General features: G+C 40.6%; 1 protein-coding gene across 1 annotated transcript in view; it reads right to left on the bottom strand.

Annotated features, from left to right (window-relative positions):
* Positions 1-5,364: 5,364 nt before the first annotated feature.
* Positions 5,365-16,126, bottom strand: part of LOC122934089 (prolyl endopeptidase) — a 138,530-nt gene continuing 127,768 nt past the window's right edge. The window contains exons 13-15 of the mRNA XM_044289264.1: positions 14,875-15,006; positions 8,506-8,662; positions 5,365-5,968 (exon numbers count right to left, since the gene is read on the bottom strand). Of these exons, the coding sequence (XP_044145199.1) occupies positions 5,674-5,968; positions 8,506-8,662; positions 14,875-15,006 (584 nt within the window). The 3' untranslated portion in view covers positions 5,365-5,673. The remainder of the gene's footprint in view (positions 5,969-8,505; positions 8,663-14,874; positions 15,007-16,126) is intronic.

Here is a 16,126-nt window from a genome sequence, read left to right on the forward strand (position 1 = left end):
CTTTACGTCATAGACTAGCACTCACTGGTAGCTGTTATAGAACAGCATTATGCATAGCACTCACTGGTAGCTGTTATAGAACAGCATTATATAAAAAATGTAACAATCTAATGTCTAACATAATTTAATGTCTTATATTGGTTATTCTAGTGTGTTATAAAATAAAAAGAGAGTTGTGCAGTAAGGCTTCTTTTACATCTGCAGCATTGTGATCTGGCTGCCAGTTTTGGCAGAAAATCCCAGGAATTGATCGGACACAAACCGCAGTGTGCAACGTTTTCTCACTGGCCAATTCTCAGTATTTTTGCCGAGTTGTGGACAGATCTCGGCTAGACCCCATTATAGTTACTGGGGCTGCTTTCCAGTTGCATCCGGCAGTGTGCCGGAATTGCTGCTGCAGGTGTAAAACTAGCCTTATTTGGTCATTTTAAAGGATCACTAAACCTAGAAATGAATGCTAAAAGTAAACAAGGAATATATTGTATGGAGGTTCCTGCTCCAGCCAGTTGTCTGACAGCCAGACATAGGATAGTGAGGAGGAGCAACACACAAAGATTTCTTCATATATTTCTCTTAGGCCTCATGCACACGACCGTATTTTGTTTCGGTGTCCGATCGTTTTTTTTTGCGGATAGGATACGGACCCATTCATTTCAATGGGTCCGCAAAAAACACAGACAGCACACCGTGTGCTGTCCGCATCAGTATGTCCGTTCCGTTGCTCCGCAAAAAAAATTGTGCATGTTCTATTTTCTTTAGTTTGCGGACAAGGATAGGCATTATTACAATGGATCCGCCAAAAAAACGGATCCGCAAAAAAAGTTGATGCCATACGGAACGTCATCCGTTTTTTTTGCAGATCTGCAATTTGCGGACCGCAAAACGCATGCGGTCGTGTGCATGAGGACTTATATACAGTGCTGCCCATATTCATACCCCTGGCAAATTTTGACTAAGGCTACATGCACACGACCGTATGTGTTTTGCGGTCCGCAAATTGCGGATCCGCAAAAATAAGGATGACGTTCCGTATGGTATCCGTTTTTTTTTGCGGATCCATTGTAATATTGCCTATCCTTGTCCGCAAACTAGAAAAAAATAGGACATGCACAATTTCTTTGTGGGGCAACGGAACGGATATACTGATGCGGACAGCACACGGTGTGCTGTCCGCATTTTTTGAGGACCCATTGAAATGAATGGGTCCGCATCCTATCCGCAAAAAAAACGGAACGGACACGGAAACAAAACACGGTCGTGTGCATGAGGCCTTAAAGTTACTTTTATTCAACCAGCAAGTAATTTTTGACGGGAATAGGTGTCTCCCAAAAGATAATAAGACGATGTATAAGAGGCATTATTGTGGAAAAAAAACATTTCTCAGCTTTTATTTACATTTGAGCAAAAAGTGTCCAGTCCAAAATTATTCATACCCTTCACAAACTGTCTGTGGGAAAATCAAAAGTTCTATACCATTCCAAATAGTCCAAGCTGTTCTAAAGCATCCTAATTACCCTGATTAATTGGGAACAGCTGTTTTAATCAACTCAACAGGCAAAAAACAGCAGCTCTCTGCAGTTGGTTTGTGGACAGTCATGGCTAAGACAAAAGAGCTCAGTGAGGACCTGTGGCTGCACATTGTGGCTGCTCACAAGTCCGTAAAGGACTACAAGACCATTTCTAAATGTTTTCAAGTTCCAGTGGCTACAGTGCAAAGTATTATTAAAAAATATAGGATGTTCCGCACTGTGGAAAATTTCAGAGGACGTGGTCAGAAGCCAAAAGTGACACCTGTGCTGGCCAGGAGGATAGTTAGGTGAAAAAGAATCCAAGGATCACCACCGAGGCTATCCTGGTAATTCTGGGCTCTGCTCGTGGCAATGTCTCAAGGCAGACAATCCAATGGACACTGCACACTGTTGGGTTCCACAGATGCAGACCAAGGAGGACGCCACTTCTCCAGAAAAGGCACACAAAAGCTCGCTTGGCCTTTGCAAAAACTCATCTGGACAAAGAAGAAGACTTCTGGTCTTCTGTGTTATGGTCAGATGAAACAAAAATTGAATTGTTTGGTCACAATGATATTTCCTTCATTTGGTGTAAAAAAGGAGAAGCCTTCAACCCAAAGAACACCATCCCCACGGTCAAACATGGTGGTGGGAACCTAATGCTTTGGGGGTGTTTTTCAGCCAATGGACCAGGGAACCTAATCACAGTAAACGGCACCATAAAAAAGAGCAATACATGAGGATTCTCAACGACAACATCAGGCAGTCTGCAGAGAAACTTGGCCTTGGGCACCAGTGGACATTTCAGCATGACAATGACCTAAAACACACAGCAAAAGTGGTGAAAAAATAGTTAGCAGACAACAACATTAATGTTTTGGAGTGGCCCAGCCAGAGTCCAGACTTGAATCCAATTGAGAATCTGTGGAGGGAGCTAAATATCAGGATGACAAGAAGACCCTCCAACCTGAAAGATTTGGAGCTCATTGCTAAAGATGAATGGGCAAAAATGCCTGTGGAGACATGCAAAAAGCTGGTCTGCAATTATAGGAAGTGTTTGATTGCTGGAATAGCCAATAAAGGCTTTTCTATTGATTATTGACAAGGGTATAAATATTTTTAGACTGGACACTTTTTGCTCAAATGTAAATAAAAGCGGAGAATTTTTTTTCCCCCCACAATAATGCCTCTTGTACATCGTCTTATTATCTTTTGGGAGACACCTATGTCATTTCCAGTCAAAAAATTACTTGCTGTTGAATAAAAGTAACTTTAAGTCAAAATTTGCCAGCAGTATGAATAATTATGGGCAGCACTGTACTTGTAATATGAGACAAAAAAGGCAAAAAAAAAACAAAACAGGAGATTAAACAAGAAAATGCTGGGATTTTTCTTGCATTTTCTATGCCTAAAATAAATCTCAGATGGTATATTAATCATTTATTATGTATATATTTTATCCAAGGTTTAACAAAAAGGACATTTTATCTCTGATGATGAATACTGCAAGTTGTCAGTCACCTTATTTCATAAAATGTCATTTTGCTTCTGTGATGAATGAACACTCAGCTAATTTTATTGCCTCTTACATTTTTATGACTGTCAAAATAATGTATGGGTTTTGGGAAATCTAATAACTTTGTACTATAAAATATATGTGCGATGTAACTTTCATTCAACATTAAAAATTTTATATACGAAGTGACAAATATCATTTTTTTTTTTAAATAGTGTTGTGAGAAAAGTATTTGCCCCTTCCCAATTATTTCTATCTATGTGTATTTGATAGACTTGAATGTTTCAGTCATTAAACTACTTTTAGTATTAGACAAGGAAAACCCAAGCAATAAATTGACCACATTCAATTGATAATTAGGCACAAGTTCACTAGCCACATGCAGTCTGATTATTGCCAGACCTGCAGAATATAAACATAGCTTAAAGGGAACCGGAGCAGAGTGGCGTAGCGTGGGTTGCCAGCACCCATGGCAGGCCAAGTATTGTACCTCCCCTCCAACCAGTGATGTAAAAGACTCATCACACATTATCGCAAACAATCCGATTGTAATTGTTACTGCCCAAGGGGTACAACCAGTTATTTCGTTTAGGGGGGCAATTACTTTTTTACATGGATGATACAGGTTTTGAACTAATCTTTATCTTCAATCAATGGAATGATCATTTAAAAGCTTCATTTTGAGTTTACTTGTTTTCTTTATCTTATGTTAAAATGAGTTGGATGATCTGAAAGAGATACCATTTGAACATCTGGTCAGCACCTGGCAGAGATAGGTTTGGGCAAGAAAACATGAAAATACATGAAAAATGAGATAATGAGTAATCTTCAATCACATTGCTAATGAATTTTCATATTTATCCTATAGGTGTAACTATGGAGCTATACTACATTGATGTGTGAATATATGTTTTCTTACCCCTAATGAAACTGTATTCACCAGCGATATGTGTCGAGACTTCATAGCCACCTTAATGACGGCCATACATAGGACATGTACCAGTTTTGTTATCATACTTTGACTTGGCTTTGCATATAATACATTGTTATTTGGTATATGTTACAATTGTTATTTTGGGGATTGTGCAAATTCTTGGGGTATATATTTATGTCCTTTTTTGGCAACTTAAAAGGGTTGTCGCACTTCAATTATTATCCATTTCGCTTCATCTGCTGGCTGGATTCATTTTTCCATCACATTATACACTGCTCATTTCCATGGTTAGGACTAGGAATGAGCGAAATTTGTTTGCGCTTCGTTTGGTGGTAAAGCAGAATTGCGTTATGGATTCCGTTACCACGGACCATAATGCAATTCTATGACGGGATGTATAACTGAATGCCTTTAGAGGCATTCCTTTATAATAGAAGTCTATGGCTTGCATAACGGATCCGTCCCGTTTCCGTTATGCAGGAGAGGACTCCCCTGCATAACGGAAACGGGACAGATCCGTTTTTCAGCCTATAGACTTCTATTATGAAGGAATGAATAACGGAATGCCTCTAAAGGCATTCTGTTATAGAATTGCGTTATGGCCCGTGGTAACGGTATCCATAACGCAATTTTGCTTTTACCACCAAACGAAGCGCAAACGAATTTCAAAATATGAAATTCGCTCATCTCTAGTTATGACCACCCTGCAATCAGTGGCGTACATACAGGGGTCGCAGTTGCAAAAGGGACCTGTGGACCCCCCTGGCCCCTGCAGTCAGTGTTCCCTTACGTCTAAGTGGCGCGGGTGGGTGGCCGCGCAACAATATCACGCCGCTCAAGCCGCTTGCAAAATGTCTGTCATGCGCCTCCTGCCCAGTCTGTCTGCTCCTTCCACTTTATGAATGAAGCAGGCAGGCGGGGCAGGAGGCGCATGACGGAGGGAGAGATGTCACGCTGCGCACAGTGCACAATGAGTCTGCAGCGCAGTTCCCAGCCTGACGGGTCACTTAGCTTTATACTGATTTAAGATGCTATGTAACCCTTACAGTTCTGGAATGTATTGGATAATACTGGCAGCATTATGTAAGTGTTATCCAATACATTTCAGAACTGTAAGGGTTACATAGCATCATAAATCAATATAATGCTATGGGACTCCGGCAGTGCTGAGAGGTCAGGCCGGGAGCTGCACTGTGGTCTCGCAGCGTGACAAACGCTCGTCTGCAAGGGGCCTTAAGATTAGAAACCAGTACTACTAGTGCATAGGCTGGGTGTGGTATTTTAGCTCTGCGTGAATAGGGCTAAGCTGCAATACGATAATAGTTGGGAGAAATACTGTTTAGTAATTGTAGGACCTTTTGAAACATATAGTAACACAAATGAAGAATATACATAAGACAACAAAGTGGAAGCAAATATTTATTTGATTTCCGTCATACACATTTACAACTTCTCAAATGTAGTGGATAAAGTATGCTTAAAGTTACTTGAAGGGCAGTACCTTCAAGGCATATCTGATAAAAAGATATACCGTTCACGCTCTGATTAAGAAAAAGACCATCTCAATTCATGATACAGTATACTGTAGATCAAGTAACAGGGATACATGTAAAATGAAGATAAAATAGGAAATTCAGTCTTACAAAGAAATATACTGAAGTTTGTTATGTGACAGAAAAGCCCTTGTGTTAAAAATGAAATCCATCCAGTTTTACTTATTCAACCCAACTGAGATTTAGACATTGTGCAATGAAAGCAAACATATCAGAGACTTCCTCAATCACTTTGGCAGTTGGCTTCCCTGCCCCGTGGCCCGCTTTGGTATCCACGTGAATGAGGAGAGGATTGGTCTGTTTTGGGCTTCGACCCACGATGAATTGCAGAGTAGCTATAAATTTTAGAGAATGTAAAGGAACAACTCTGTCATCATGGTCTGCCGTGAGCAGCAACATGGCTGGATACTGCTTCCCATCTCCTTCAGGCACCTTGATATTATGAAGTGGTGAGTATCTGAAATGAGAATTTACAAATGATTATTCTGGTTTCACCAACACATCTGCCAGAATTTGTGACCAGTTAAAGTAAAATACGGAACGTCCAGAACTGCTGGTCTATGGCATCCTACAGTGCTCTGTAACAGCTGGCGCCTGTGCTACAGCAGCGCGGTGGTAGAAAGAAGCCGAACCAAGCACCTCCTTTCCTGCATACGTTTTGAATTACTGTAATCGTTAAAAAAATTAATTAAAGTCCGTCCCAAGCTTGACACCTTATCAGTCTGTACCCAAAACATGGCTTTCGGGTTATTTCTCAATAAAACTTTCCCTCTATTGAAAATAATTAAATGACAAACTTGATGTTGCTCCAAGAAAAGGTTCTATTATCCTGTCAATGAAACGTAAAAAGATCTTTTTAATAAGATTCTGATAATATTGCAAACATCAAGCATCATTTTATATATTTGCTTGACATTTTATCTAACCATATAATATGAATATCCATCAAGCTACACATTATATATTTATCTGAAGCCTTGCCCTACCTTGGAGCATTGTGAACCTTTCCTGAGAATAATGGATTATATTATAAATTAATTTTCTAAAGGATAACTGCCACTTCGTTTTATTTATTCTATATCTTCTGCAAAAATGAAGTAGTGACTACTGCAGTTCTATAAAAACTCATAATTTGAAAAATATCTAAGAAAATATATCAGTGGGTTAAGGGTTAAAAAACATTTCTAAGTCTTTGGGTCTTGATCAAAACAATAAGCCAGAATACAGGAGATGTGGATGAGAGGCAAATATCTGCAGGAGTGGCAGACCTGAAGCAACAGATCATTGAGGAGGTCACAAAACATCCTACATCATCATCATCCAAACATCTCCAGGCCTCCCTGTCTACAGCTACAGTCATTGCTCATGTCACCCAATGCTAATACAATAGGCAACTTAAAGCTGCAATCCAAGCCTAATATCAATGCCCATCTCATATATTCAAAAATGCTTGGATGAGCTCTAAAGTTCGATGGAGTCTCAAACTGCCCAACGCAGACCCTATGTCTGCCATAACAGTCAACCATGGCACTCACGGGGTGACGAATGTTCGACAAATTGGTGCCTCAGGACCACAATAAATTGAATTATGTCCTGTACTGGAAAAGAAATTAGAATGTTTGGGTATTTGTCTGTAAGCTGAAGCTGAACTGGGTATTGCGGCATGAAAATAACACAAAATCCAAAAGTAGATCTGCATCATCACATTATGCACTGCTCGTTTCCATGGTTACAGACCCCCCTGAAATCCATCAGTGGTGGTCGTGCTTGCACACTATAGGATAAAGCGCCAGCCTCTCTTGTGGCCGAGACCTTGAGAGCGCACATAGGCTAGTATTTTTTTCTATATTGTGCAAGCATGACCACCACTGATGGATTGCAGGGTGTTCATAACCATTGAAACCAGCAGTGTATAATGTAATGGAAAAATTAATCCAGCCAGCAAAGGAGGCAATATGGACAATCACAATACATTAGTAAGTGCCTTGTATTAACTTTCTCTACATGATAAATGCCACTTACTGAAGTGAGACAAGCCCTTTAAGAACACTTATTGCTGCTAAAGGTGGTATAACCATCTGTTAAAGGGGTTGTCTCACAAAAAAAAATGTTTATAGCTAAATCCAACCCATACTTCTAAACATTTTTATAAGTACATTACAAAAATCCAAAATAGTGTTAAAATAGTACCCCCTGCTGTGTTCACCTCAGCAAATGTGCCGTAGTGGACAGTCTGGACTCTCAGAGAAAATGCTAAACAAGTGACAAGAGAGCGAGACAACATTACTGTAAATGTACTTGATCAGCATCTTCTCTGACAAACAGACACGGTGATGGAGCTTCAGAAGCAGCCGGCTCACCACATCAGGAGCACAGAGACAGGCAAGTCTGGGCAGGTGTGTCCACCTCAGCACATTTATTGGGGTGGACACAGAAAAACTGTTCAATAGAAACATCAGGTAGCGCTGTACCAACATTATTCTTGGAATATCTGAGAAAATAAGCATTTTTCAAATAAGTAAAAAAAAACTAAAAAACTAAAATATGCTTCTAATTATAGGCTGCATTTAATTATAAAAATATTATTTGTGGGACAGTTATATTTTGAGAACAAAATTGTTGTTGGATAAATTTGTTATTAAAAGTGACCTTGGATGATTTACTGACATGTCATTGGTGGAGGTCTCTGCAATAGGACCATCACTTGTGACTGGTATGAGACGGCACAATTCCCTTCCAAAGATATATAGATAGGTAATTTGATAATGGGAAACCTAATTCAAAAACGATTACCTTAAAACCCAACCCACCTTTTTTAAAGTGCCTTGTCTGATGGAAAATATAAGAAAGTTTGTCAGTGAGAAAACTGGCCTATTTCTTTAAATGTTCCCCACGATTTACACTGTATGCAACATTACAGAACAAAATGGTTGAACAGTACCATATCATTTACTATTTGTTTACTGAATCTACAATAAAATGCACAAGTCTTACTTGTATAGCCATTCAAAGTGTTCTTTATTGTCGGAGCATCCATAGTCTGTTGTCCATGCATGACCAATAGTGAACTTGTGGAACTTCAACATGTCCATAACACCAACTTGAGCAATGGCGCATCCAAACAGCTCTGGTCTCTGATTAGCACATGCAGCTATAAAATAATGTTAACAAACATTTTATACATTCAGATTCCTCATAAATCATGTATTGAGGTAAATGCTGTAGAACTTCCCATCAGGTCGTCTCTAACTCATTAACTGTACTATACCTTCCACTTTTATTTACATAAAAATGTTAAGTGCAAATGCATTAGGACCTTTTCCCGCTAAATACTTAGTGTAATTCCTCAAACTTTCCTGTCACATCCGCATGGTGAAACACATTAGTACAATACAGTAATAGAAATGGGACATATGCACACAAATTATATTTTCCAAGTTAATTTAAAATATAACATGATAGAATGGGTTTTTAAAGTCCAGGAGATTTATCAGTTAGAAGAACTAACTAGCTGGGAGACTCTCTCTCTCTCATGACAGATTTCTTTTAGTCTGGGAAAAATGGTCTGAATGGTATAGGAACTATGTTGGTTGAAATACTGGTATAAGAATACATTTAATTGAGTTATCAGTACCGGGGCTGGACGTGGTTTCATTGAACTCGCTTCCCACGGGTATCGGAGTACAACGTACCACGAGCTAATTAGAGGTCAAGGTTTTTGCCAAAATGAGCACTTCTTATAAGTAGTGAGTTTATATTACAAGTCTACCTTAGTCTGTACGTACAGGCCATGATTATGTCGCTTCTTTCATCACGTTGCATCTATTTATGCACTTTACTGTAACTGTATCTGACCAAAGTATGTGATTATTGAGGATAGTGGAGTACTTCTTTATTGTTCATTGTTTTTTTATTACTGCTAATGTCTTGTCAATTGATGATAATATTTGTCAAAATTAAAATAAAGATTTGACAAAAAAATAAAAATATAACATGATGTTCTTTAAAAATGTTCTTGCAGGAGTTTTACAGCTAGCACAAGTTAAAGTGTACCTTACATTTTCTAAATAACTTGCATTGCAGATCCTTTAAGTAGAAGTATGGACCAACCATGGTCCATGTTGCTTTTAACTGGCCATTAGGAGACAATGCATCCTGCTCTGTCTCGTGCACCCTAGGGGAACCAGCATCATTCTACAGGGCTGGATCACCTACTAGAACAGGGGGTCTTTCAATCCTCGTTTGGACTGGAGAAGCCTGGCAGTACATCTGTGAGGGCACAGATAATGGAGGAATGTCCTCTTAATGTGGACAGTGCTTTCCATTCTTATATATGGGAGGTGGAACCTTGTTCTTAACCTAGGTGCATATTCAATGGGAGAAACCTGCATCTATCAGACATTTATAGTAGGTCATATCCTATTAACTGTGGTGATGTGTACAGTATAAGTGCTGGGAGGCGTGTATATCCCACCCAGATACCACAGCTGGGTGAGATAACTGAAATCCAGAATCCTGCAGTGGTTTCAGCAAAGTGTAGTTTGCTGGGACAGTTTTGTCTAGATGTTGTTCTGGGCTGGATTTCATGTGGACTGGGGGATAGGTTTGGTAGTGGGATCTGCCAGTCCACACCCTTCCACCACATGTGTTGTCTGTTGCCGGAGGTGATCGCAGGTGAGGCCTGCTGCTGTAATCAAGGAGGGATAAAGCAACTCTCTGTGTACGACTTGGAGGAAGAAAGGCTGAGGAAGTCTGAGAGAGAGGGGAGCCTGAGAGGCTCTGTGTGGTCTCAGCCAGGAGGGCTGAGGGGCCAAGAGGCTTTGTAAAGCCTATAGTTTGGGGGGCCCAGCAACCCCTACAGAAAGAGGGTTGCATGGTCAGAGTCAGGAGGACTTCTGGACCATCTCCCCCCAGCATGCTGGTGTGGTTACAGCCTGGAGGCTGCTGGACCGTATATGGCTGAGGAAACCGGATCTAATCCCATGTATAAACGGCGCTCTATAGGTGAGGTAGAGACAACGCGTGTATTAGGTAGAGCCCAGACAGGCAGGTGTTTATTTTCGATGTTTATGTGTGTGATGGTGCTGAAGTGCCAAAATAAAGCACCATTTGGACTTGAACCCCGTTGTCAGAGGAGAAGTCTGTGATTGAGACCCCCTGTGAGAGAGCGATCCCCTACATAACATACTGTACAGCAAATGTACACTTTATTATCCAATTTACTGTTTCAAGTTGAAGGAGATTCACATCCCGCCATGAACACCTTTTTATGGTCAGTCACATGTTCTGTCAAGAAAATTTGCTCAGGATGTCATTTTGGGCTCATTTTAGATTTCATGGGAGACATTGATTTTATAGTTATAGTTTTACAAGTAATATTTTTTTTTATTCTAGTAAAAAAGAAAATGGCTTTTAGTTTATGAGAAATAATTCTACAGATGCCAGATTTTATTGGAGTGTCTATACATCAGGAATACATATATCCAGACAGTATTTCAGATGAAATGAAAAAGGACAATAAACACCCTTGTACGTATATTACTGATAAAGGACAGAACAATGAGAAAGAAACCTTGAGGGAGCACTAGGATCCTTGAGCTTGGCTCCTAATGATAATGATAGAAACATCTGTGCAGTGAATGTCAGATCTGAAAACGTGTAGGTCAGCTGCGAACATGACAAGTAATTCTGTCCTACAGAATAATATAGGTCTTTTCTCTACAGAGTTAGCTCATTTCTAAGAAAAAACTCTCTATCCTTAGAATTTTTTTTTATAATATATATATATATATATATATATATATATATATATATATATATATATATATATATATAAGCTGGTTTAAAGTTGTTTTGGGGTCTTCCCCCTGCCACTGAAAGCTGGAAGTGCTGCCTCGTCATTTGTCCTGTGTGTGTGTGTATGTATATATATATATATATATATATATATATATATACACACACACACACACACAGGTCCTTCTAAAAAAATTAGCATATTGTGATAAAGTTCATTATTTTCTGTAATGTACTGATAAACATTAGACTTTCATATATTTTAGATTCATTACACACAACTGACGTAGTTCAAGCCTTTTATTGTTTTAATATTGATGATTTTGTCATACAGCTCATGAAAACCCCAAATTCCTATCTAAAAAAATTTGCATATCATGAAAAGGTTGTCTAAACTAGCTATTAACCTAATCATCTGAATCAACTAATTAACTCTAAACACCTGCAAAAGATTCCTGAGGCTTTTAAAAACTCGCAGCCTGGTTCAATACTCAAAACCGCAATCATGGGTAAGACTGCCGACCTGACTGCTGTCCAGAAGGCCATCATTGTCACACTCAGGCAAGAGGGTAAGACACAGAAAGAAATTTCTGAATGAATAGGCTGTTCCCAGAGTGCTGTATCAAGGCACCTCAGTGGGAAGTCTGTGGGAAGGAAAAAGTGTGGCAGAAAAAGCTGCACAACGAGAAGAGGTGACCGGACCCTGAGGAAGATTGTGGAGAAGGACCGATTCCAGACCTTGGGGGACCTGCGGAAGCAGTGGACTGAGTCTGCAGTAGAAACATCCAGAGCCACCGTGTACAGGCGTGTGCTGGAAATGAGCTACAGGTGCCGCATTCCCCAGGTCAAGCCACTTTTGAACCAGAAACAGCGGCAGAAGCGCCTGACCTGGGCTACAGAGAAGCAGCACTGGACTGTTGCTCGGTGGTCCAAAGTCCTTTTTTAGAATGAAAGCAAATTTTGCATGTCATTCCGAAATCAAGGTGCCAGAGTCTGGAGGAAGACTGGGGAGAGGGAAATGCCAAAATGCCTGAAGTCCAGTGTCAAGTACCCACAGTCAGTGATGGTCTGGGTGCCATGTCAGCTGCTGGTGTTGGTCCACTGTGTTTTATCAAGGGCAGGGTCAATGCAGCTAGCTATCAGGAGATTTTGGAGCACTTCATGCTTCCATCTGCTGAAAAGCTTTATGGAGATGAAGATTTCATTTTTCAGCACGACCTGGCACCTGCTCACAGTGCCAAAACCACTGGTAAATGGTTTATTGACCATGGTATTACTGTGCTCAATTGGCCTGCCAACTCTCCTAACCTGAACCCCATAGAGAATCTGTGGGATATTGGGAAGAGAAAGTTGAGAGACGCAAGACCCAACACTCTGGATGAGCTTAAGGCCGCTATCGAAGCATCCTGGGCCTCCATAACACCTCAGCAGTGCCACAGGCTGATTGCCTCCATGCCACGCCGCATTGAAGCAGTCATTTCTGCAAAAGGATTCCCGACCAAGTATTGAGTGCATAACTGAACATATTTGAAGGTTGACTTTTTTTGTATTAAAAACACTTTTCTTTTATTGGTCGGATGAAATATGCTAATTTTTTTAGATAGGAAATTTGGGTTTTCATGAGCTGTATGCCAAAATCATCAATATTAAAACAATAAAAGGCTTGAACTAATTCAGTTGGTGTGTAATGAATCTAAAATATATGAAAGTCTAATGTTTATCAGTACATTACAGAAAATAATGAACTTTATCACAATATGCAATTTTTTTTAGAAGGACCTATATTACATTCAAATGTATATATTTTTGGGGATTGCAGCATCGGATTAAGCACATAAAAGTATCATTATAATGCAGAGAGGCCACCCTACCAGATATCATGCCCAGTTTAAAACTGATTTTGCTTACCCTTTAAGGTTTTTCCTATTTGGGACCTTTATGGCATATTGACTAGAATATGCAGTTAATGTCTGATACGTGTAGGGCCTGGTCCTATCTCCAGAATGGGGCCCAAAGTGAATGCATGCACAGCCACCCCTACATCTAAAATAGTTGAATGCTGATTCGGCTTTTTTCAGAAGTGCCATAGCAGCTAATGGAGGGGTGGCCCTGCAGAGGGGCTTGCTCTCTATTCACTGTTTTGGGACTTCTGAAAATAGCAAAGAGCATTTGCTCGGCTGCAAAGTGGGGCCTCCATGTATCAGACCACTGGTGAAGAGCCCACAGAGGCTGACCATGCAGTTGCTATGGGGCGTGTTAGTTTGGGAAGCCCGACTAGGCTAAGTGGCCATGCCCCCTTTTCAACATGAATACACGCCTCCCTTCCTCCTTGGCCCTGCTGCCGCCATCTGTCACAGTCAGCCGATGCTGGGCTTCCTGCACTGCTTATTGGTCAGCTAAATTTTAAGCATGGCCACCTGACCTCTGCTCTTGGCTCTGTTGCTCGGCCTGCCTGATGCATCTGGCACCAATACAGTGAGATGAGCAGGAAAGCATTGTAAGAGAGCGCCCAAGTAAGTACAGCAGCGCTTCAGTGCTCTGCCCTCCTGTCCACTGCGATCTGGAGAGCTCCTGGCCTGGATAACTGGACTCTGGAGAAAGAGAATATGCATCCAAAAGCAAAGGCCCCACTCCTGAATTCTACACTCAGCACATTCATGGTCTTACTGTTAATGTAGTCACTCACATACTGTTCTGCAATGTGCAGGAGAGGGGGACACAGTGGGTCAGTGACTATTCGCACTCAGTGTGCTGCGTCTGCTCTGCTGGGTGAGGCTGGGTGTGTAATGTGCGATTTAGGGTGGAAAGGTACAGGGACATGGTTGTACTGGTGTTTATATGTGTGCATATACATTGTCCTATTAGTAACAGCCTATTTCTAATGGGGCAATGAGGGGCAAGGACTGCCATGTAGATTTGTAGCACAGTGAAGGCACAGGCTCAGGAGTTGAGCCTGTGCCATCAGCTGTTGGTGTCAGCTATAAGATAGCTAGCTTCAGCTTCGCCATTTTAACCCTTTAGACGTTGCATGCAGACATAAACGTAATGCACATAAAATTTACCAATAACGTTCTTATTATGTTAGTGCAATGATTGTACTTTTTATTGGGGTGGGTGGGGGATTCTGTGCTATGGGGCCTCATGATTTCTGTGCACGCCCCTGGATCTGACTTATTTTTCCAGCACAAGTAAGGCAGAGTTCACAATTCAGTTATGTGGTCAGTTACTTCCTTCCATCAGTTATTGTGAGCCAAAACAGTAGTGAAGCCTACTCAGAGATGAGGTGTAATGATATGAGTGTGAACACAGCCTAAGTGATGCACATAACAAACCAGGCCACCTTTTTTCATTGATCCATGGCCCAGTTGTGATGCTCATGTGCCCGTTGTAGGAGATGTTGGTAGTAGACAGGGGTCAGCATGAGTTACACTGTCCCATATGCACTGATCTGTGTGTTTTGACACCTTTCTGTTGTAGGAAGAGGTTCTGTTGCAGATATGGTGGATAAGACTCACATAACCCTAACAGCATAGTTTTAGCAAAAGCGAAGTACATAAAACAACATACCAACTAAAAGGCCACCATTTGAACCTCCATTGATGGTGATTTTCTCTGAAGTGGAGTACCCTTTCTTCACTAGATATTCAGCAGCACACTGGAAGTCATCAAAACAGTTCTGCTTCTTACCCAAGATACCAGCTGTAAAAGAAGGAAAAACATAAATGAATCATTCATTCCATACTAAAATCCACAGAAAAGGGGATAACTAACTGATCGGAATAGAACCCCTGTTCTCAGGATCACGGGGGAGTCTAAGTAGTTGAGACCCTCACCAATAAGTTAGTTATCTACCTTTTGGATAGGGGATAACTTGAAAACACGGGACAACCTCTATAAAATCTTTTGTAACCAGGAAATGAGACATCCGTGGATAAAACCATATATACTCAGATGAATTAAGGACGGAAAGGCTAATCCACCCATCATTTGTTTCTCTGAAGCACCAGAAATATGCAAAATATTAAGATGTTAAGTCAGAATAGCACATGTACAATGAAGAAAGGGAAAGGAGGAAGAATATGCATGAAAAATTGTAATTGCTTATTACACCACCTGAGTGAAAATGAGTGGCACTGAGATGTCTATATGGACGTAAAAAAATTGAACAAAAGACAATGTTAAGATATATGTGTGTGATAAAATGTACTGATGGTTATCGAGGAAGAGGGGGAAAAAAATACTGTTTTATTAATAAAGTGACAGTCAACTTTGCAAATGGTCTTTATTAAAATTGTCTACCAATTTGTGTCTACAGCTCCTATACAGACCTGTGTGTCTTCATTGTAACAGACAACAATATAACTTTCTTCCCTCTGTTCGTTTACTTCTTATGAACATAGGGGGTCCCGCACAGTGGTGGGAAAAGGGGGCAGGCAAAAAACAGGCATAGCAAATTACTTAAATTTACTGAAATTAGCCCCTATACACTTTTAACTAAAATAACTGCAACAGGAGGGAGCCGATCCAAACCAGATCCAGCAACCGAACACGTGCACAATGACACCTAACCCAACGGACATCACCACACAAAATCAAGAGAACCTGGTAGTGAATCTCTCCAACCTACGACTAAATGACGCAGATACCCTTTCTAAACAAAGGATTAGGGTTCGCACCAACCCATCTTCCGGCCCCATTTACACTAGATACAGAGATGTCAAGATAATACAGATGCCTTTGCCTTAGAGCTCACATCGATATAGACAAACCAACCTGGGCAACTCAAAAAACGACAACGACACTGTCCACCATCCAATAA

The sequence above is a fragment of the Bufo gargarizans genome, chromosome 4 (genome assembly GCF_014858855.1).
Source record: "Bufo gargarizans isolate SCDJY-AF-19 chromosome 4, ASM1485885v1, whole genome shotgun sequence".
Lineage (NCBI taxonomy): Eukaryota > Metazoa > Chordata > Amphibia > Anura > Bufonidae > Bufo > Bufo gargarizans.